Source organism: Aquarana catesbeiana, linkage group LG02 (assembly GCF_042186555.1).
Source record: "Aquarana catesbeiana isolate 2022-GZ linkage group LG02, ASM4218655v1, whole genome shotgun sequence".
NCBI classification, from domain to species: domain Eukaryota; kingdom Metazoa; phylum Chordata; class Amphibia; order Anura; family Ranidae; genus Aquarana; species Aquarana catesbeiana.
The window spans coordinates 188,873,827-188,895,355 of NC_133325.1; the positions used below are offsets into that span (position 1 = coordinate 188,873,827).

Genomic DNA, 21,529 nt, shown 5'->3' on the forward strand with positions numbered 1-21,529 from the left:
TTCCCTTTGGAGCTCAGCACAGGACATCTTTACACGTCCATCACCTAAGACACTGGCGTAAAAACTGAGGTATCCCTGCAAGGGGGAGGGATTATATAGGGGGTTGAACTTCCTGATAGGGTGTGCCAGTGTCCAATCACCAGTGATACCTATATAACCCATCAGTAATTACTGTGGCTCTGTGTCCCGTGATGTTCGAGAAAGAAAAAAGCCCTTATGGATTTGATTAACTTTTTTTTTTTTTGTTAATTTTCCTTTTAAGTGGGTGTGGCAGGGGGCGTGTCTTATACCTACATATGTTTGATAGTAGGTGTCCCTCATTCCCATCTCAAAATGTTGGGCGGTATGTTCTTGTAGACAGGGCACCCCTGACAGGGTTTATATATGCCATAATCTCAGCTCCTTGTTCTTTTCAGCCAGGTTATCTCTGTGCTCCTGGAATGATTGATTCACTTAGACAAACCTGGTCCATCTCAAAGGTCACTGCTCTAGAAATCTAGCATCTTCGCTGCTATCTGTTTATACGGTCCCATCATTTCTACTATCGCTGTACCATGCTGGGGAGTCCTTAGAGCCAGACAAGTGACAAGAAATAGAATTATGTTCTGTCTTTTGGAATCAAACTGCGATGAAGTGAACCCCCGTGTTCTGGAGCTGATATGATTGAATTCTGTCTTTTATACAGGAATACTGTAATAGCTTTTCTCTAAAACACATTGAGATAAGCTTTTCTGTGTTTAGTGGTTGTGTTTTCATTTGACCTGTTCAACATAAAGGAGTTGCTCTGTGTATCATATTCTTTTGAAAAGAATATCTAGGAATGGCCGTGTATAATTCAAATGCATTTAAAAATCAGCAACTGGAAGCATTCATGGAAAAAAGGGTAGATAAGCTTTCTCGACGGCTGAACAGGGTGGTGCACATGCCACGGCAAAAATGATACCCTATGTCCTATTCAGCGGGCAGTACAGCCTCCAAAGGTGACCCATTCAATTGAATAAGGCCACAATTGCAAACCAAAAGTGTGGCTTGTGGTTTCAGCGTGGTATTCAGGGGCGTAACTACCACCATAGCAACCCATGCGGGCGCTATGGGGCCCGCAGCCAAGTGGGGCCCAGTGAGGATGAGAGCACCGCCGGCACAGTCTCCCAGCCAGGGGAAGAGAGAGGAGAGGAAGAGGCAAGCTGTGACCTGTGCCCAATGCAGCATGACCTGTGCCCAATGCAGCGTTGCCTGTGCCCAATACAGCCTGGTCTGCCTGTGCCCCATACAGCCTAACCTGTGCAGAGGAAGAGGGAAGCCACCCGGATCAGCAGAGAGCTGAATTGCCCGATGTAATAGCTTTCATTAGAACTTCCAGTGTTCCCGGGGCTCACGTCACATAGCTCCACCTCTTGGCCCGGCGCCTTTGATAGACAGAACGCCAATCCAATGCGGGACGTGTGACGTCATCAAAGGCGTCAGGCCAAGAGGTGGGGCTATGTGACGATGAGCCCCGGGAAGTTGGGAAAATTCAAATGACAGCTATTACAGCGGGAAATCCCGCTCTCTGCTGATACGGGTGGCTTGCTTCTTCCTCTGCACAGGTGAGACTGTATGGGGCACAGGCAGACCAGGCTGTATTGGGCACAGGTCGCGCTGCACGGGGCACAGGTCGCGCTGCACGGGGCACAGGTCGCGCTGCACGGGGCACAGGTCATGCTGCATTGGGCACAGGTCACTCTATATGTGGCACAGGTCACACTGCATTGACACTAGGGCAGCTGTGGGGGGGGGGCTGTTTTCAGGGGGGCCCCATACAACATTTTGCTATGGGGCCCTGCTATTTCTAGTTACGCCCTGGTGGTATTCCTAATAAAAATCCCTATTTAACCACTTCAGCACCATAAAGATTTACCCCCTTAAAGACCAGGCCATTTTTTGCGATACGGCACTGCGTCGCTTTAACTGAAAATTGCGCGATCGTGCAACGCTGTACCCAAACAAAATTGTTCTTTTTTTCACACAATTAGAGCTTTCTTTTGGTGGTATTTGATCACTTCTGCAGTTTTTATTTTTTGCCCTATAAACAAAAAAAGAGCGACAATTTAAAAAAAAAAAAAAATAATAATTATATATATATATATATAGTAAAGTTTGGGGAACCAGCTAGATCGCAGGACACAGGCTTTTCACGCAAAAGAAAATTTATTGAACTTAAATAGCTTTACAGCAGCAAAAACAAAAGAAAAAGATTTCAGTCTCGCCGACTTGCAAAGTCCAGAACTGGTATTGCAGTTAAACAGTCCTTAGTTTCTGTTGCAGGTAGCTTCTCCTGCCAGGAGGCTTCCAGGCAGGACACTGTTATTCACTTTTGTTGCTGCACACCAAAATACCATCCACCATCCACATTCTCCTCTACACTCCTCCACACCCCTCTCTAACTTCCTGTCTTCTTTTAAACCCACTTCCTCTGACAGGTGAGTTAACCCTTTTTGTTCCCTTAAAGGGACCACAGCCCAAACAGAGGGGAATCATAGTGTCCTTCCAGGACCCAGCCACGGCATCCTGTACATATCCCCCCCTGTGCCCCAACGCCAAAGAGGTGGAGGCAACAGTGGAGCTCAAACAATGGACTCGGGAGAGGGCATCTGCATTTTGATGCAGTCTCCCGGGCCTATGCTCCACTACAAATTTAAATTCCTGGAGTGCCAGGAACCGAGTAACCCTGGCATTATTCCCTTTACCTTGTCTCAACCATGTTAAAGGGGCATGGTCAGAAATCAGCCTAAACTTCCTCCCCAAAAGGTAATATCTGAGGGATTCCAGAGCCCACTTAATGGCCAGACACTCTCGTTCAATTATAGCGTAGTTTTTCTCTGCTGGTGTTAACTTCCTACTGAGGAAGACTACCGGGTGCTCCTCTCCATGAACAACCTGTGACAACACCGCTCCCAATCCTACATCGGAAGCATCAGTTTGGACAACAAACTCTTTTGAAAAATTGGGTGCTACCAGGACAGGGTGTTGGCACAGTGCCGACTTGAGCTCCAAAAAGGCCTTCTCAGCATCTGCATTCCACTCCACCATGACCGATTTCCGACCCTTAGTCAGATCGGTCAGTGGAGCCGCCAATGTGGCAAAGTTGGGTACAAACCTCCTGTAGTATCCCACCATGCCCAAGAATGCACGTACCTGCTTTTTTGTGAGGGGACGGGGCCAACTCTGTATAGCCTTTACCTTGCTGACCTGAGGTTTCACCACCCCTCTACCCACGATATAGCCTAGGTATTTCACCTCCTCCATTCCCAAAGCACATTTTTCAGGGTTTATTGTAAACCCCTCCTTCCAAAGAGAGTCCAGCACTGCCTGGACTTTGGGCAAGTGTGATTCCCAGTCTCTGCTAAAAATGACTATGTCGTCCAAGTACACTGAGGCATACTTCCGGTGAGGTCGTAAAATCCTATCCATTGCTCGCTGGAATGTGGCTGGAGCAGTTTGCAATCCAAAAGGCATCCTTTTGTACTGAAAACTCCTCTCTGGGTTAGAAAAAGCAGTTTTCTCTCTAGCAGCCTTAGTCAACAGGATTTGCCAATATCCCTTGGTAAGGTCTAATGTAGTGATATACCTGGCTGGACCTAGTCTCTCAATAAGCTCATCTACCCGGGGCATGGGGTAGGCATCAAACCGTGAAACTTCATTAAGTTTCTGGAAATCATTGCAGAATCGCAGAGTCCCGTTTAGCTTCGGTACCAACACAATCGGGCTCGACCACTCACTCTGCGATTCTTCAATAATCTCCAGGTCTAACATCATCTTCACTTCCTCTGAAACAGCCTTCCTTTGGGCCTCTGGGATGTGGTAGGGCCAGACAAAAACTTTGACTCCTGGTTCCGTGATAATATCATGCTCTATGGTACTCGTGAGTCCTGGCAAGTCTGAAAATTTCTCTTTATTTCTCTGCAAGAACTCCTTTGCCTGCTGACTTTGGGTTTTAGACAGGGTATTTGCTACTTGGACACTCTCCACCCCAACCCGAGGCTCCAATCTTGCACTAGCCAGGGAGGTCACTGGTTCCCTCTCTGTCCATGGCTTTAACAAGTTTACATGATATATTTGATAGGGTTTCCTCTTACCCGGTTGGTGGACTCTATAATTTACCTCTCCCACTTTTTCTACAACTTCAAAGGGGCCTTGCCACCTGGCCAAAAATTTACTTTCCACAGTGGGAATCAACACCGCTACTCGATCCCCCACTTGGAAGTTCCTTATTTTAGCAGCCCTATTATAGACCCGTCGTTGAGCCTCCTGGGCTTTTTGTAAATGTTCCTTGACTAGTGGCATCACAGTTCGGATCCTCTCCTGCATTTGGGAAACATATTCAAGAACACTCTTATGCTGAATAGGTTCACTTTCCCATTCCTCTTTAACAAAATCCAGTAGTCCGCGAGGTCTCCACCCATATACCAACTCAAAGGGCGAAAAACCCAGTGGAGGCCTGGGGCACTTCCCGGATAGCAAACAGGAGAGCTGGTAACACAGTCCCAGTCTTTCCCATCCCATTGTACAACTCTCTTGAGCATAGATTTAAGGGTCTTATTAAAGCGTTCTACTAACCCATCCGTTTGGGGATGGTAGACCGACGTGCGAAGCTGTTTAATCCGGAAGAGCTTGCACACATCGGCCATAACCCACGACATAAACGGGGTGCCCTGGTCCGTTAGTATTTCCTTGGGAAAACCAGTCCGTGTAAACAACTGGAATAATTCCCGGGCAATAGCCTTAGATGAGGTATTCCGCAGGGATAGCGCCTCAGGATATCGGGTGGCATAGTCCAGGATCACGAGTATGTAGGAGTGACCTCGAGCCGACTTCACCAAGGGACCCACTATATCCAAGGCTAGCCTCTCAAATGGGACCTCAGTTATGGGCAGAGGGACCAAAGGATTCCGGAAGTGGGTCACCGGAGCGGTCAACTGACAGGTGGGACAAGAGGTACAGTATCTCCATACCTCTGCTTTCAGACCTGGCCAGTAAAACCGGTCGGTGATCCCTGCCTCCGTCTTTTCAACTCCCAGGTGTCCCTCTAAAACATCATCATGGGCCAGGTCCAGGACCTTGCATCTATACTGTTGGGGTACCAATAATTGCTCTACCACATTTTCTCTCACTTTGGTAACCCGATAAAGCAATTCATTACATATTGCAAAGTGTGGCCACCGCTCATTCGCACCTGACTCTTGGGGAACCCCATTTATTACTACAACCTGTTCCTGTGCATGGGCCAAAGTGGGGTCCTGCATCTGGGCAGTATCAAATGCCCCCTGAGGAACACCCAAATCCAGCAGGGCAGGGGTAACGGCCACTTCCTCATCCTCTTCCCCCAGCATTACCCAAAGTGGGGAAGGTCCCCCCCCCCCTCTTCAGGGTTCAGGTAGGTCTGTGAACCACACATTTTGACATCCTTAATAATATCAGCACTACTTTCATCACCATTAACCATCATTAGCATTTTCATCAACTGGATCCACATTAAGAACATTCCGCATTTCAGGTTATTCCTTTCAACAGCAGGAACAGAGGGACTAGTTTCTCCCCAGTCTCTGAACCGTTCAGGTAGTTCTCCTTGTCCCCACAGTTTTGCAAATAATGGACAGTCTCGTCCTAGGATAACATCATGTACCAAGTTCTTTACCACCCCCACCTCTTGAGTACCAGTGCCACATGCTGTGGAGATGGACACCGAGATGAGAGGGTACTCTCTAGTGTCCCCGTGAATGCACACCACCCGTAAAGTTTTTCTTACCGGACCGATCTTCCCAATTACTCTAGGATGGACCAGGGTTACCATGCTTCCGGAGTCCAGCAAAGGCAGGGCGGTGGTTCACTTGGACTTCACACTCAAATTTCTCTTCTCCAAGGTCAAGATGTGTTGTACATGCTTTATGGGCATAAAAAGACCCCCTCCAAAGAACCCAGCATTCCATGGGCTCCTCTTGCAGTGGGCCCGGGTATGGCCCCAGGAATGACATTGCCAACATTGTACATCCCCTCCTCTCCGAACAGGAACAGATCGCTGAGGAGGTATCGGGAGTGACTCTTGACCTTCCGGGGTGTTGGTTCCAGGGCTCCGGGGAACGTCCTTTCGAAGGGCAGCAGTCGAACGAATAGGCCGTGGCAGACTGGGTCCTTGGCGCTTGGTAGGGCCAAGCAGATCCTCCACCACTGTATATCGTTCCACCATCTCGACAAGGAGGTTCACTGTTTTGGGGTCTCCATTGCTGACCCACCGTTTGAAGGTCGTCTGGCAGTGACCTTAAGTATCGGTCCAGCACGACCCGCTCCACGATTTGGGGGCCAGACAACATTTCGGCTGCAGCCATTTTTTTACCAGTTGCACCAGGTCATGCATTTGAGACTGTGGTGGACGATCTGGACGATACTTCCATTGGTGCACTCGTTGGGCCTGAACAGCTGTAGTCACCCCCAAACTAGCCAGTATTTCTGCCTTTTTTAATTTTTGATAGTCTTTAGCATCATCTGGTGTCAGGTCGAAGTAGGCTTTTTGAGGATCTCCGGTTAGGAAAGGAGCAATTAGGCTGGTCCTGGGGCCACCCTTCTCTCTCTGCTGTCCTCTCAAATGTAGCAAGAAATGCCTCTACATCATCACTCAGGAACAACTTCTGTAAAAAATGGCTTGCCCTCACAGTCACCTGGTTGCCAGGGGCAACAGCCGCTTGCTCACGGCCCTGAGAAAGCTGCTGCACTACTTCTTTTAAGGCAGTCACCTGAGCCTGCATAACCCCTTGCTGGGTTGCTTGCTGGGCTGCCAACTGGGCCACCAACAGGCGAGTATTTTCTTGCTGTACCTCCAGCTGGGTTGCTAAGCGCTGATTAGCTTCCTCATGGCGAGTCTGCGCTTGTATATTAGCCAAGGACAGCTGTTTAATTAGCTCCTCCATTGCTTCAGCCTTTAGGGTTTGTGCGGCTTTAACCCAGGACATAAATCCACTGTACTGTCCCTTTAAATGTCAGTTTTAAGTCCAATACACAAAAAAAAACCAGCAAGAAAAATGCCTGTTACTCTGTCCTGCCCGCATTCGAGCACCACTTGTAAAGTTGGGGGAACCAGCTAGATCGCAGGACACAGGCTTTTCACTCAAAAGGAGATTTATTGAACTTAAACAGCTTTACAGCAGCAAAAACAAAAGAAAAAGATTTCAGTCTCACCGACTTGCAAAGTCCAGAACTGCTATTGCAGTTAAACAGTCCTTAGTTTCTGTTGCAGGTAGCTTCCCCTGCCAGGAGGCTTCCAGGCAGGACACTGCTATTCACTTTTGTTGCTGCACACCAAAATACCATCCACCATCCACATTCTCCTCTACACTCCTCCACACCCTCTCTAACTTCCTGTCTTGTTTTAAACCCACTTCCTCTGACAGGTGAGTTAACCCTTTTTGTTCCCTTAAAGGACCAGAGTCCAAACAGAGGGGAAACCTAGCGTCCTTCCAGGACCCAGCCACGGCGTCCTGTACACTATATATATATATATATATATATATATATATATATATATATTATATTTTACTTTTTTGCTATAATAAATATCCAAAACAAATTCTTCATCAATTTAGACCAATATGTATTCTTCTACATATTTTTGGTAAAAAAAAAATCGCAATAAGGGTATATTGATTGCTTTGCGCAAAAGTTATAGTGTCTAAAAAATAGGGGATAGATTTATGGCATTTTTATTATTAATTTTGTTTTTACTAGTAATGGCGGTGATCAGTGATTTTTAGCAGGACTGTGACATTGCGGCGGACAGAACGGACACTTTTGACACTTTTTTGGGACCAGTGACATTATTACAGTGTTCAGAGCTAAAAATAGCCACTGATCACTGTATAAATGACATTGGCAGGGAAGGGGTTAAGTGTTCCCTGGGAGGTGTTTCTAACTGTGGGGGGATGGGACTGACTGGGAGTACAGAGAGATCGCTGTTCCTAATCACTAAGAACAGACGATCACTCTGTACTCCCCTGACAGAATGAAGATCTGTTTGTTTATATTGACCCCATTCTGGCTCTCTGTAAAGCAATCACTGATGGCTGGCGGACATCGCAGCTGCCGGCCGCACGCATCGGCAGCCGAGCCATTCTGCCGCCATATAACTGCGGCGGCTGGTCGGCAAGCAGCTAAAGTGGTTGCAAACCCTTACAATACAGTCATGGTCAAAAATATTGGCACCCCTGCATTTCTGTCAGATAATCCACCACTTCACCCAGAAAATTGTTGCAATTACAAATGTTTAGGCATTCTCATGTTTACTTTCTTTGTATTGGTATGACATAAAAAAGTGGAGAAACAAAAAGCCAAATCTGACACATTCCATGCAAAACTCCAAAAATGGACTGGACAAAATTATTGGCACCCTCAATTTAACCACTTGACCACTGGGCACTTAAACCCCCTTAATAACCAGACCAATTTTCAGCTTTCGGTGCTCTCACACTTTGAATGACGATTACTCAGTCATGCAACACTGTACCCAAATGAAATTTTGTCCTTTTTTTCACACAAATAGAGCTTTCTTTTGGTGGTATTTAATCACCGCTGGGTTCTTTATTTTTTGCGCTATAAAAGAAAAAAGACTGAAAATTCTGTAAAAAAAAAAAAAAAAAAAAAAAAAAAAAAGCATTTTTCTTCGCTTCTGTTATAATATTTTGCAAATTGGTAATTTTTTCTTCATATATTTTGGCCAAAAGTTATACCGCTACATATCTTTGGTAAAAATAACCCAAATCGGTGGATATTATTTGGTCTTTGTGAAAGTTATAAAATCCACAAGCTATGGTGCCAATATCTGAAAATTGATCACACCTGAAGTACTGACGGCCTATCTCATTTCTTGAGACCCTAACATGCCAGAAAAGTACAAATACCCCCCAAATGACCCCTTTTTGGAAGAAGGCATTCCAAGGTATTTAGAAAGATGCATGATGAGTTTTTTTGAAGTTGTCATTTTTCCCACAATTCTTTGCAAAATCAAGATATTTTTTTTTTCACAAAATTGTCATATTAGCAGGTTATTTCTCACACACAGCATATGCATACCACAAATTACACCCCAAAACACATTCTGCTATTACTCCCAAGTACGGTGATACCACATTTGTGAGACTTTTACAACAGCGTGGCCACATACAGAGACCCAACATGCATGGAGCACCATCAGGCGTTCTGGAGCACCCAGGCCAATTCTGACATTTCTCTCCTACATGTAAAAATCATAATTTATTTGCTAGAAAATTACATAGAACCCAAAACATTATATATGTTTTTTTAGCAAAGACCCTAGAGAATACAATGGCGTTTGTTGCAACTTTTTATCTCCACTGGTATTTGCGCAGCAATTTTTCGAACGCGTTTTTTTTTTTTAAATACATAGTAAACGGCCGCGATCAGCAGCCGCTTACCATGATGCGCCGGGCGCGTGCCCCAGGGGGGCACGCGGGAACATATTTCTGGGATCACATCCTAGTACGTGATCCCAGAGTTATCCAACCGCCCTACAGCCGTCATTTGGCTATGGGCCAGTTGGTAACTGGTTAATATTTGGTTACACAACCCTTGGAAAAAATAACTGAAATCAATCGCTTCTTGTAACCATCAATATGTTTCTTCTCTACTGGAATTTTAGACCACTCTTCTTTCTCCAACTGCTCCAGGTCTCTCAGATTGGAAGGGTTCTTTTTCCTAACTGCGGTTTTGCGATCTCTCCATGGGTGCTCTATGGGATTTGGATCTGGACTCCTTGCTGACCAGTTCAGTACTCTCCAGCACTTTATCTTCAATCATTTCTGAATTCCCCAGAATTCTTTGGTAGTCTTCAGATTTCATAATGCCATGTACACGGTCAAGACATACAGTGCCTGAAGCAGCAAAGCAATCCCCAAAACATCAGTGAACCTCCACCATGCTTGACCTTATTCTTTTCTTTAAAGGTCTCATTTCTTTTTCTGAAATCAGTAGAATGATGGGCTTTACCAAAAAGCAGTAATTTTTGTTTCGTCTGTCCACAGCACATTCTCCCAAAAAGGTTTTTGGCTTTCTCAGGTAGCCTGTGTTCACAAATGTCTGACATAGATCAACCCTTACTGCAGCCACTTTTACCTTGTGACTTACTACATAATTAGTGTTGCAAGCCTGATCACTGGGAAGAGGGGACAGAGGAAATGCTTTTTCCTACCTGCAGCAGGCTAGACAAAAGGCACCTGCCTGAAGTACAAGGACTGCTTTTTAATGATCAAAGGGAGTCCTTGAAAAATTATACTACTGTATATTGTGACAGAAGTATATTCATGCAGACCATGAGAGTTACAGAAATTGCCTCAAAACAGGGTATTCCATATGTGTTGGTGTATGTGTTATAGGGGTATTCTTTTGTAACCTCATAACGACAAGGGATGGCGTAAATATTGCTATGTTCATTTAAAATGTTACAGTGTATGTCAATGCTGAATAAAATGATTAAATACTTACTGGATAGAGGAGAGTGGAAGTACTGTGCAATTTTTCTTCTTAATTTCTCTGTGGTAGATAACTGCTGGGTAAGGGAAATTATACGATGTTCACAAATTAAATACATAAAACCACCTGCTGACAGCTCCTGGGGGACAGACCCCTTCTGTAACCCATGATAATCTACTTTTCCATCTACGTTACCTGTGTATTGTAGTAGGATAAAATTTTCTCCAGAGTTAGTTCTGTAATCATGTTCTTTTATAACAATACCACAGTAGGGTAGTTTGCTGTCACAGTGGGCTTTTTTAGGCCGATTCTTTCATTTGCCATCTTGATAATCCTGTATTTATTTTGTCTTCAGAGAAAAGCGCAAAGTGGTTATCCCACCTAGTTTGGCATATGGAAAAAGAGGATACCCCCCTTCTATACCAGGTAATTCCTGACCGCTTCTATTCCTCTCTGATCGTGCTGTTTTAGATTTTTCAATGCAGGATAAACATAATGCACCAACACAATTCTCAAAAAGCAATTAAAGCCTTTCTTTAAAATGAAGAAACAAATCTCAGCTGGGTTTGTGCACACTTGCTATATTAAAACTTGTCCCGCTTACTCGCTGCATTAGACCATGGGATTTGGGTTCCACAAATTGCAGTTAATTTTGAGCTGTCCGTCATGAGCTAGTGGGACAACATAACCCAAACCAACCTAACCTCTTCTTCATCTGCTAGCGGAAATCCAGTATAGCCTGTCCCTTTTGTATATATTTCGTATATACAATATAACCTATAAGGCAATACTGAGGGGCTTGAAAGGAACCAAGACTCAGCCATCCTAGATTGGTGTCCACATATACAACAAAGAACAGCTTCAGTTGTTATTTATTTATTTATTTATTACAGGTACTTATATAGCGCCGTCAATTTACGCAGCGCTTTACATATACATTGTACATTCACATCAGTCCCTACTCTCAAGGAGCTTACAATCTAAAGTCACTAACTCACATTCATACATACTAGGGACAATTTAGACAGGATCTAATTAACCTACCAGCATGTCTTTGGAGTGTGGGAGGAAACCGGAGTACCCAGAGGAAACCCACGCAGGCACAGGGAGAACATGCAAACTCCAAGCAGGTAGTGTCGTGGTTGGGATTCGAACCAGTGACCCTTCTTACTGCTAGGCGAGAGTGCTACCACTACACCACTGTGTTAATGGACCGATTCGAAATGGATGGGCTTGCCTTAACACAACACAGATCAACACACAAAAATTGCAAATAGGGCCAAACATAATATCTAGTTGGAGTGATAAACATGCTAAATATTTCAGAAGTCTTTCTGTTCTGATTGTTTTAGATGGTTGAATAAGCAAAGTCCCTATTGCTATTTCTCTGCTGATGTACTGTATAGTATATGTATTATTAAAATGGTTTTAGCAATGCGCTGAATAAACACACAACAGTAACTTGGCTAAGCAAGATGTTTCTACTTCTATACTCTTGTACTAGATTTCCTGCTAACAAGCTGTTACTTCCCCATCTGCAGGCAATGCTGTGCTACAGTTTGAGACTGAAGTAATATCACTAACCAAGCCCACACAGTGGCAGACCCTGGTAGACGATGTCCTGCCCCTGCTCTGCATTGCTATTGTGCCCACACTCTTGGGATTGATTGGATACCACCTGTACTCCAAGTCAAAGACGCCAACTGTGTCCAAGAAGAAATTAAAGGAAGAGAAGAGGAACAAAGCCAAAAGGAAATAAAAACACTCTAATTTTATCAAACTGCTAAGTCTGATTTAGTTCTTCATTTTCTGGGTGTTTTTGTGTTTGGTGATCAAGACATTATCGTTATTGAAAACCATCTTTTTTACATCGTTCAATGTGCTGCTGAAGCTAACCCAGACAAGAACAATGCTGAGACAGTGGAACATTTGTGCTAATCTCCATCCAGCCTATGATACCATATGATAAAAACAAAATAATGTTGGCTTATTTATTTTAATATTGATATGTGTGTTTGTCGTAATATTTAAGCTAGAATGGAAAGACTAGCAACAAACGTGTGAAGTAGAAAACACTAGTTAGCAGTCCCAGCCAAATAGCACTGGTCGGATACATTCATTATTTATATGGTACAGCAAAGCTTGGCTGGCATGATTTCCTCCAAATTTAATATGCAAATTTAACAATTCTAAAAATTCTTAGACTTTCTATTTGAGCCAGCAGTGTCAACACTGTGGCTGCAAGCTTGTTCCAGTACTGAGAGTCTGTGGGGTTGATTTACTAAAACTGGAGAGTGCAAAATCTGGTGCAGCTCTGCATAGAAACCAATCGGCTTCCATTTTTTTTTGTCAAAGCTTAACTGAACAAGCTTAACTTAGATGCTGATTGGCTACCATACACAGCTGCACCAGATTTTTCACTCTCCAGTTTTAGTAAATCAACTCCTGTGTGTCTTAGATTTTTGAAAGGCAGTCAGCAATGGTGGCCTATAAATTTTCATAATCATACATCACAGGACACAGGGGAGTTACAGTGCCTTGAAAAAGTATTCATACCCCTTGATATTTTCCTAATTTTGTCATGTTATAACCAAAAAAAGTAAATGTATTTTATTGAGATTGTATGTGATAGACCAACATAATTGTGTAGTAGAAGAAAAGTGATAACTGGTGTTCAAAATATTTTACAAATAAACATCTGAAAAGTATGGCGTGCATTTGTATTCAGCCCCCTTTTACTCTGATACCCCTAATTAAAATTAGTAGAACCAATTGCCTTCAGAAGTCACCTAATTAGTAAATAGGGTCCACCTGTATGTAATTTAAACTCAGTATAAATACAGCTGTTCTGTGAAGCCCTCAGAGGTTTGTTAGAGAACCTTAGTGAACAAACAGCATCATGTGAATTCCAAGGAACACACCAGACAGGTCAGGGATAACGTTGTGGAGAAGTTTAAAGCAGGGTTAGGTTGTAAAAAAAATATCCCAACCTTTGAACATCTCACTGAGCACTGTTCAATCCATCATCCAAAAATGGAAAGAGTATGACAAAAACTGACAAGCCGGACAAGGAGATCATTAATCAGAGAAGCAGCCAAGAGGCCCATGGTAACTCTGGAGGAGCTGCATCGAGCCACAGCTCAGGTGGGAGAATTTGTCCACAGGACAACTATTAGTTGTGCACTTCACAAATCTGGCCTTTGTGGAAGAGTGGCAAGAAGAAAGCCATTGTTGAAAGAAAGCCATAAGAAGTCCTGTTTGCAGTTTGTGAGAAGCAATGTGGGGGACACAGCAAACATGGGAAGAACATTTTGGCCTAAAAGCAAAAAGCTATGTGTAGTGGAAAACTAACACTGCACATCACCCTGAACACACCATCCCCACTGTGAAACATAGTGGTAGCAGCATCATGTGGGGATGATTTTCTTCAGCAGGGACAGGGCAGCTGGTCAGAGTTGATGGGAAGATGGATGGAGCCAAATGGAGAAGAAAACCTGTTCGAGTCTGCAAAAGACTTGAGACTGGTGCGAAGGTTCACCTTCAGGCAGGACAACAACCCTAAACATACAGCCAAAGCTTCAATGGGATTGTTTAGACCAAAGCATATTCATGTGTTAGAATGGCCCAGCCAAAGACCAGACCTAGATCTAATTGAGAATCTGTGGCAAAACTTGAAAATTGCTGCTTACAGACACTCTCCATCCAATCTGACAGAGCTTGAGCTATTTTGCAAAGAAGAATGGGCAAAAATGTCACTCTCTCGATGTGTATTTGCAGCAAAAGGATGGTTCTACAAAGTATTGACTCAGAGCGCCACACTTTTTAGACATTTATTTGTAAAAAAGTTTGAAAACCATTTATCATTTTTCTTCCACTTCACAATTATGTGCCACTTTGTGTTGGTCTATCAGATAAAATCCCATTAAAATACATTTACGTTTTTGGTTGTAACATGACAAAATGTGGAAAATTTCAAGGAGTATGAATACTTAGACTATAAGGTTATGCTCTACCAAGTGATTGGACAATGGCAAATATAAAAGCTTGATCACCCAGGAAAACCCCTCCCGCTCCCCAGCATTGCCTAGTTTTTTGCTAGTGTCTGTAGGTGATGGACCTTTCTTTTCTGCTAAGAGAGTCCTTTTTTGTTTTTATACATGGATTTTTACATTGAACTGCCTTTTTCTGCTGGGCAGTGGAAGTCTTCTGGAGTGGTCCCTATGGAGGGGTAGTATGCATATCCCGGTGGAAGAACAATGGAGGCCTGTAAACTGCTATAGCACTGAATCCTGTGCGTGGCCTTCACATTGGTCGGCAGTTGCATCTGTGAGTTAGTTGGTCCAGGGCTGTGGTCTGCTGTAGCAGAGCATAGTCCCTGAGGACCCTGCAGCATATGCATATCCAAGAGAAGGTGAAGTTTGAGGCAGTTCCTTAGCTCTGTTCATTGTGCGTTAGTGCTCCTGTTGTGGGGGAGGGTCCTCAGGTCCCAGTTGGTTGCACTACTAGAGAAGTATTATAAGGTGCATGTGCCGCCCTGTTAGCCACACTATTTCCTCTCCCTGGCTTGTGTCTATGCGCAGGCATGGCTGACTGCCTTCTGCATAGGTAAAGCCAGCCCCCCCGTGTTACATTCCAGGCGCGTCTAGGAGGCCGCACAAAGCATGCACTGGCACCATTTTGGAATCCGCCCTTTCCATAAAGGTCACCAGCCAAGCAGTACGTACATTTTTGAGCTTCTACAGCACAAGCAGTTACATAACCAGGGAGCCCAAGGTCTCCAAGTGGTTTTGACACACTGACACTACCCCTCCCCCCTTTATTGGTGCTAGCGCTCAGAATTGTGAGTGTTGCAAGCATGGTGTATCTGGCACTAGGATGATCAGGACTAAGCTCTCTTATTTCAGGAGACAGTCTTCCTTCCCTAAATTAATTTATGGGGGAGCAAATCAGCTCTGATCTTCAGACAACATCCAGTTTCTAACCAACTCCATCAGGAGCTCCATCCTCAGGGATTTCATAATCGACCATACTGAAAAGATTATGTAAAAGGACTGGACCCACGTTGCCACTTTAAACATGCTGCTAGCAGACTTCAGCACCTCTTGAAGCTCGTTGAATGCCTGCTAGCAGCTTTCATAAAGTGGCAGTCAGCACTCCCATTAGGATCTGTGTTCAACATCTACAAACTAGAACTGAATGGCTCTTAAACTCTTTCAGATCCGTGCTATAGCCGAATGACAGCTACAGCGCAGATCTGCTTTGCCAGGAAGGCGTTAATAGATGTCCTCCCCTTTTCAAGCTGGCCATGCCCCCCCTGCAGGGTGCGCGTGGCGCTCGCTGTGATCACCTGAGTCAGTCTCAGATGATCTCAGATCAGAGTAAGGGGTCGATCCCGACCCCCTTATCACATGATCAGCTGTCAGCCAATGACAGCTGATCACGTGATGTAAAAAGATCGGTAATCTTTTTTTTTTTCTGACAGCGCGAGGTGAAAAAAAAGCCGTTCACCGGCTCCTGTTGAAAGGACATTGGTCCTGAGCAGGGAGAGGAGAAGCCGCCTCATATGTGCCCACAAATCAGTGCCCACCAATCAGTGCCCACAAGTACATCAGTGCCACCTATCAATGCCCACCAGTGGTGCCTCATCAGTGCGGCCTATCAGTGTTGCCTACCAGTGCCGATCAGTGCCCATCACTGTCACCCATCAATGCCCTTTAGTGCCTCCAATCAGTGCTACCCATCAGTGCCCACCAGTGCTGCCTATTAGTGCTGCCTTAGTGCCCATCAGTGTTTCCTTATCAGTGCCCATCAATGCACCCTATCAGTACCCATCAGTGTAGCCTCATCAGCGTACATCAATGAAGGAGAAAAATTACCTGTTTGCAAAATTTATTAACAAAATATAAAACGGTTTTGTATTTTATTTTTTTTAGTTCGGTCTTTTTTGATTTTTTTTTCAAAAAAATAAAAAACCCAGAGGTGATCAAATGCCACCAAAAGAAAGCTCTATTTGTGGGGAAAAAAATGGTAAAATGTTCATTTGGGTACAATGTTGTATGACCGCACAATTGTCGTTCAAAGAGTGACAGCGCTAAAAGCTGAAAATTGGTCTGTGCAGGAAGGGGTTTTAGGTGCCCAGGAAGCAAGTGGTTAAAAGCTCCAAAAAAGCTTGCTCTTCACACTGCTGTTATACAACTGAAGCCCATGCAATTTCCACTGGGTTCTTAAAGGTTTCATATATTAAGCTCAGCAGCGCTGGGGGAGATCGCCCTGCTGGGATCCTGCAAAGTGCCTTTTTTAAACACACATTAGCTTACTTAAATATCCAGGTAAATATGCAAATATTACCCTTTTCCTTGCTCTTGCTGTCCTCTGAAAGCAGTATTTGGATCATCAACTTTTATTCATTCTATTTGATAACACTGTGGACACATGCATGTTTACATTAATTATAAAATATATATATATATATATATATATATATATATATATATATATACACACACATACACAGCATCTCACAAAAGTGAGTACACCCCTCACCTTTTTGTAAATATTTTATTATATCTTTTTATGTGACAACACTGAAGAAATTACACTTTGCTTACAATGTAAAGTAGTGAGTGTACAGCTTGTATAACAGTGTAAATTTGCTTTCCCCTCAAAATAACTCAACACACAGCCATTAATGTCTAAACCACTGGGAAGAAAAGTAAGTACACCCCTAAGTGAAAATGTCCTAATTGGGCCCAATTAGCTATTTTCACTCCCTGGTGTCATGTGACTCGTTAGTGTTACAAGGTCTCAGGTGTGAATGGGGAGCAGATGTGTTAAATTTGGTGTTATTGCTCTCACTCTCTCATACTGGCCACTGGAAGTTCAACATGGCACCTCATGGCAAAGAACTCTCTGAGGATCTGAAAAAAAGAATTGTTGCTCTACATTAACCACTTGCCCACTGGGCACTTAAACCCCCTTCCTAACCAGACCAATTTTCAGCTTTCGGTGCTCTCACATTTTGAATGGCAATTACTCAGTCATGCACTGCACCTATATGAACTTTTTGTCCTTTTTTTTCACACAAATAGAGCTTTCTTTTGGTGGTATTTAATAACCGCTGGGTTTTTTATTTTTTGCGTTATAAAAGAAAAAAGACTGAAAATTCTGTAAAAAAAAATGCATTTTTCTTCGTTTCTGTTATAAAATTTTGCAAATATAGTAATTTTTCTTCATAAATTTTTGCCAAAATTTATACTGCTATATATCTTTGATAAAAATAACCCAAATTGGTGTATTGTATTTGGTCTTTGTGAAAGTTATAGAGTCCACAAGCTATGGTGCCAATCTCTGAAAATTGATCACACTTGAAGTACTGATGGCCTATCTCATTTCTTGAGACCCTAACAAGATAGGAAAGTACAAATAACCCCCAAATGCCCCTTTTTTGGAAAGTAGACATTCCAAGGTAGTAAGAGGCATGGCAAGTTTTTTGAAGTTGTAATTTTTTTCCACAATTCTTTGCAAAATCAAGATTTTTATTTTTTCCCACCACAAAATTGTCATATTAGCAGGTTATTTCTCACACACAGCATATGCATAGCACAAATTACACCCCAAAACACATTCTGCTACTCCTGAGTATGGCGATACCACATGTGTGAGACTTTTACACAGCCTGGCCACATACAGAGGCCCAACATGCAGGGAGCACCTTCAGGCGTTCTAGGAGTATAAATTACACATATAATTTCTTTACTACCTCTTACACTTTTGGAGGCCCTGGAACACCAGGACAATGGAAACGCCCCAAAATATTTCCAAATATATATTTTTTACACTGCCATCACTAATTCTACCATGTATGAGGAGCCATTTACTGTAACTTTTCATTATTATTCAAAATAGGTCTGTCTGCTCTATACTCGCCTCCAAATCTTCACCACGGAAGGTGCCAGTCTGGTTCGCAGCTGAGACAAGTAGAAGGAAGAAGTGGATGACCACACACTACCATACAGAAGCATGAAACGCATCAATGTTTGCCTATGTCCTTGTGGAGCTATGTAGATGTTTTTTATCTATGAATTGTTACACTAAAGTTCAGGGATCTTCTGTATGGTAGTGTGCGGTCATCCACGCCCTTTTTATATTTATTATTATTGGTAATTTGTACCTAAGCTGGCCCAAACAAGTTATTTTTTTTCCCATTCAGATTCCTCCATTCACACAAAAAACTGTCAGCTCTGTACGTTGTACAGCAATCGTTAGTACAGCAATCTTCCCCCGCTGAGCTATTGTGTTCTGACAGGGGGATGCGCCCCCTCTGGCCAGAACACTCTGATCAGCGCTCTCAGCCATTGGCTAGCATATACACAGGCCGAATGTCAGCTGTTTTTTATTGAATGTCTCTCGACATTAGGGCCATGTGTACAGGGCTTTAGGTTCAGATCTCTTACAGAACATCCTAGGAGCCCTAAAACTCAGTAATACAAATATCAAGCAGAGGTCAAGCTCTGGTCTTCTTCTCCACCATAGGTAATCATAGGTCAGTGAGGCCACCAATTACATTTATTGATTAATGGATTTATGTCAGGGGGTGGACCAGAGCTTGAATTTCCAAGTTCTGGTGTATATTTGGGCTCCTTAAAGTTCAGTGCTTTTCAGCAGCTCTGGAAAAATGTGAGGCTATAGGTGCCTAATATTTAGGCCAGATACCTGTCATGATGTGAAAAGGGGCAGAGGATACTACTGTGGGTGTGGGCTGTTGTGATTTGAAGCGGGACAGAAAACACTCCTGTAATACGCTATGTGTTCTTCATGTAGTCTTTTGATTGGGGGATTTATTTTAATTTATTTTTTAAAAAGGGCGACGCACCCCTTCTCAGCGATCTTTGATTTCCTCCATGGTGTCTAGGTAGATGACAACATCTAAAAGGTAGCCTACCCCTGAACTAGATTGTACTATTTTGGCCTGTAGCTTCTTGTTCCCCATTTTCTTACAAAGATAAGGGTGACACAGCAGATGTCTGAGTTGCATACACACACACACACATACTGTACAGTATCTCACAAAAGTGAGTACACCCCTCAAATTTTTGTAAATATTTTATTATATCTTTTCATGTAACAACACTGTAAAAATGACACTTTGCTACAATGTAAAGTAGTGAGCATACTGCTCGTATAACAGTGTAAACGTGCTTTCCCTTCAAAATGACACACACAGCCATTAATGTTGAAACCGCTGGCAACAAAAGTGAGTACACCCCTAAGTGAAAATGTCCAGATTGGGCCCGATTAGCCATTTTCCCTCCCCGGTGTCATGTGACTCGTTAGTGTTACAAAGTATCAGGTATGAATGGGGAGCAAGTGTGTTAAATTTGGTGTTATCGCTCTCTCTCTCTCATACTGGTCACTGGAAGTTGTCTGTCGTCCCAGAAGGAAGCCTCTCCTAAAGATGATGCACAAGAAAACCAAAAAACAGTTTGCTGAAGACAAGCAGACTAAGCACATGGATTACTGGAACCGTGTCCTGTAGTCTAATGAGACTTAAGGCCCGTACACACGATCGGACTTTTTGACAACAAACATGCAAATGAGCTGTTTTGGAGCACTCCATCGGACAAACTTTTTCTGTTTCCATCGGACTTTTGTTGGCTGTGCGAACGGACAAACTTTCCGGCAACAAAAGTCTGATGGAGCAAAGTCCACTCGTGTGTACACAAAAGCATCGGACTTTTGTACAAACTACAGTACGTGGCCGCGAGAATGTTTCCAGCGCGAACCCATTGCGCTGGTTCTCTGCGACAGGGTACTGTATATCTTGCGCTGGCTGCAATAGGAAAAACACATTTTCCTACTGCGACGAGCGCGAGAGGGAATTCCCCTCTGGGGGCATACCAGGCCCTTAGGTTTAGTATGGATTTTTAAGGGGAACCCCCTACACCGAAAAAACGGAGTGGGGGTCCCCCCAAAATCCATACCAGACCCTTATCCGAGCACGCAGCCCGGCCGGTCAGGAAAGGGGGTGGGGACAAGCGAGCGCCCCCCCCTCCTGAACCGTAGCAGGCCGCATGCCCTCAACATGGGGGGTGGGTGCTTTGGGGGAGGGGGCACCCTGCGCCCCCCCACCCCAGAGCACCTTGTCCCCATGTTGATGAGGACAAGGGCCTCTTCCCAACAACCCTGGCCATTGGTTGTCGGGGTCTGCGGGCGGGGGACTTATCGGAATCCCCCTTTATTTAGGGGGCCCCCAGATCCCGGCCCCCCACCCTATGTGAATGAGTATGAGGTACAGCGTACCCCTACCCATTCACCTAGGGAAAAAAGTGTCAATAAATAAAACACACTACACTACACACAGGTTTTAAAATTAATTTATTAGGCAGCTCCGGGGTCTTCTTCCGACTTCGGGGGTCTCTCCAGCGTCTTCTCCCTCTCTCCGGTGTCGTCTCCGTGCTCTCTGGTTCTTCTCCGGTGCCTTCTTCCTTCTGCCGGGCTCCTCCGCTATCTTCTGCTCTTTTGCCGCTCTTTTGCTAGCAGAGGAGCCCGGACATCTGGCTCGTCTTCTTCCCTCTTCTCTTTCAGAGATGTTGACACGACGCTCTCTCCGGCTGTAATGCTGTCTGTGCGCTCTGCTATGACTTATATAGGCGGTGACCCTGCCCCCCTATGACATCACAGTCCCGGGGCATGCTGGGACTGTGAGGTCATAAGGGGGTGTGGTCATGTCATCCTATGACCACGCCCCCTTATGACCTCACAGTCCCAGCATGCCCCGGGACTGTGATATCATAGGGGGGCGGGGTCACCGCCTATATAAGTCATAGCAGAGCGCACAGACAGCATTACAGCCGGAGAGAGCGTCGTGTCAACATCTCTGGAAGAGAAGAGGGGGGGCACTCACTCGTCCCCACCCCCTTTCCTGACCAGCCGGGCTGCATGCTCAGATAGGGGTCTGGTATGGATTGGGGGGACCCCCACGCCGTTTTTTTCGGCGTAGGGGGTTCCCCTTAAAATC

General features: G+C 44.3%; 1 protein-coding gene across 1 annotated transcript in view; it reads left to right on the forward strand.

The window, feature by feature from the left end:
* Positions 1-12,512, forward strand: part of FKBP11 (FKBP prolyl isomerase 11) — a 73,993-nt gene extending 61,481 nt beyond the window's left edge. The window contains exons 5-6 of the mRNA XM_073614058.1: positions 10,868-10,938; positions 12,054-12,512. Of these exons, the coding sequence (XP_073470159.1) occupies positions 10,868-10,938; positions 12,054-12,271 (289 nt within the window). The 3' untranslated portion in view covers positions 12,272-12,512. The remainder of the gene's footprint in view (positions 1-10,867; positions 10,939-12,053) is intronic.
* Positions 12,513-21,529: the final 9,017 nt, after the last annotated feature.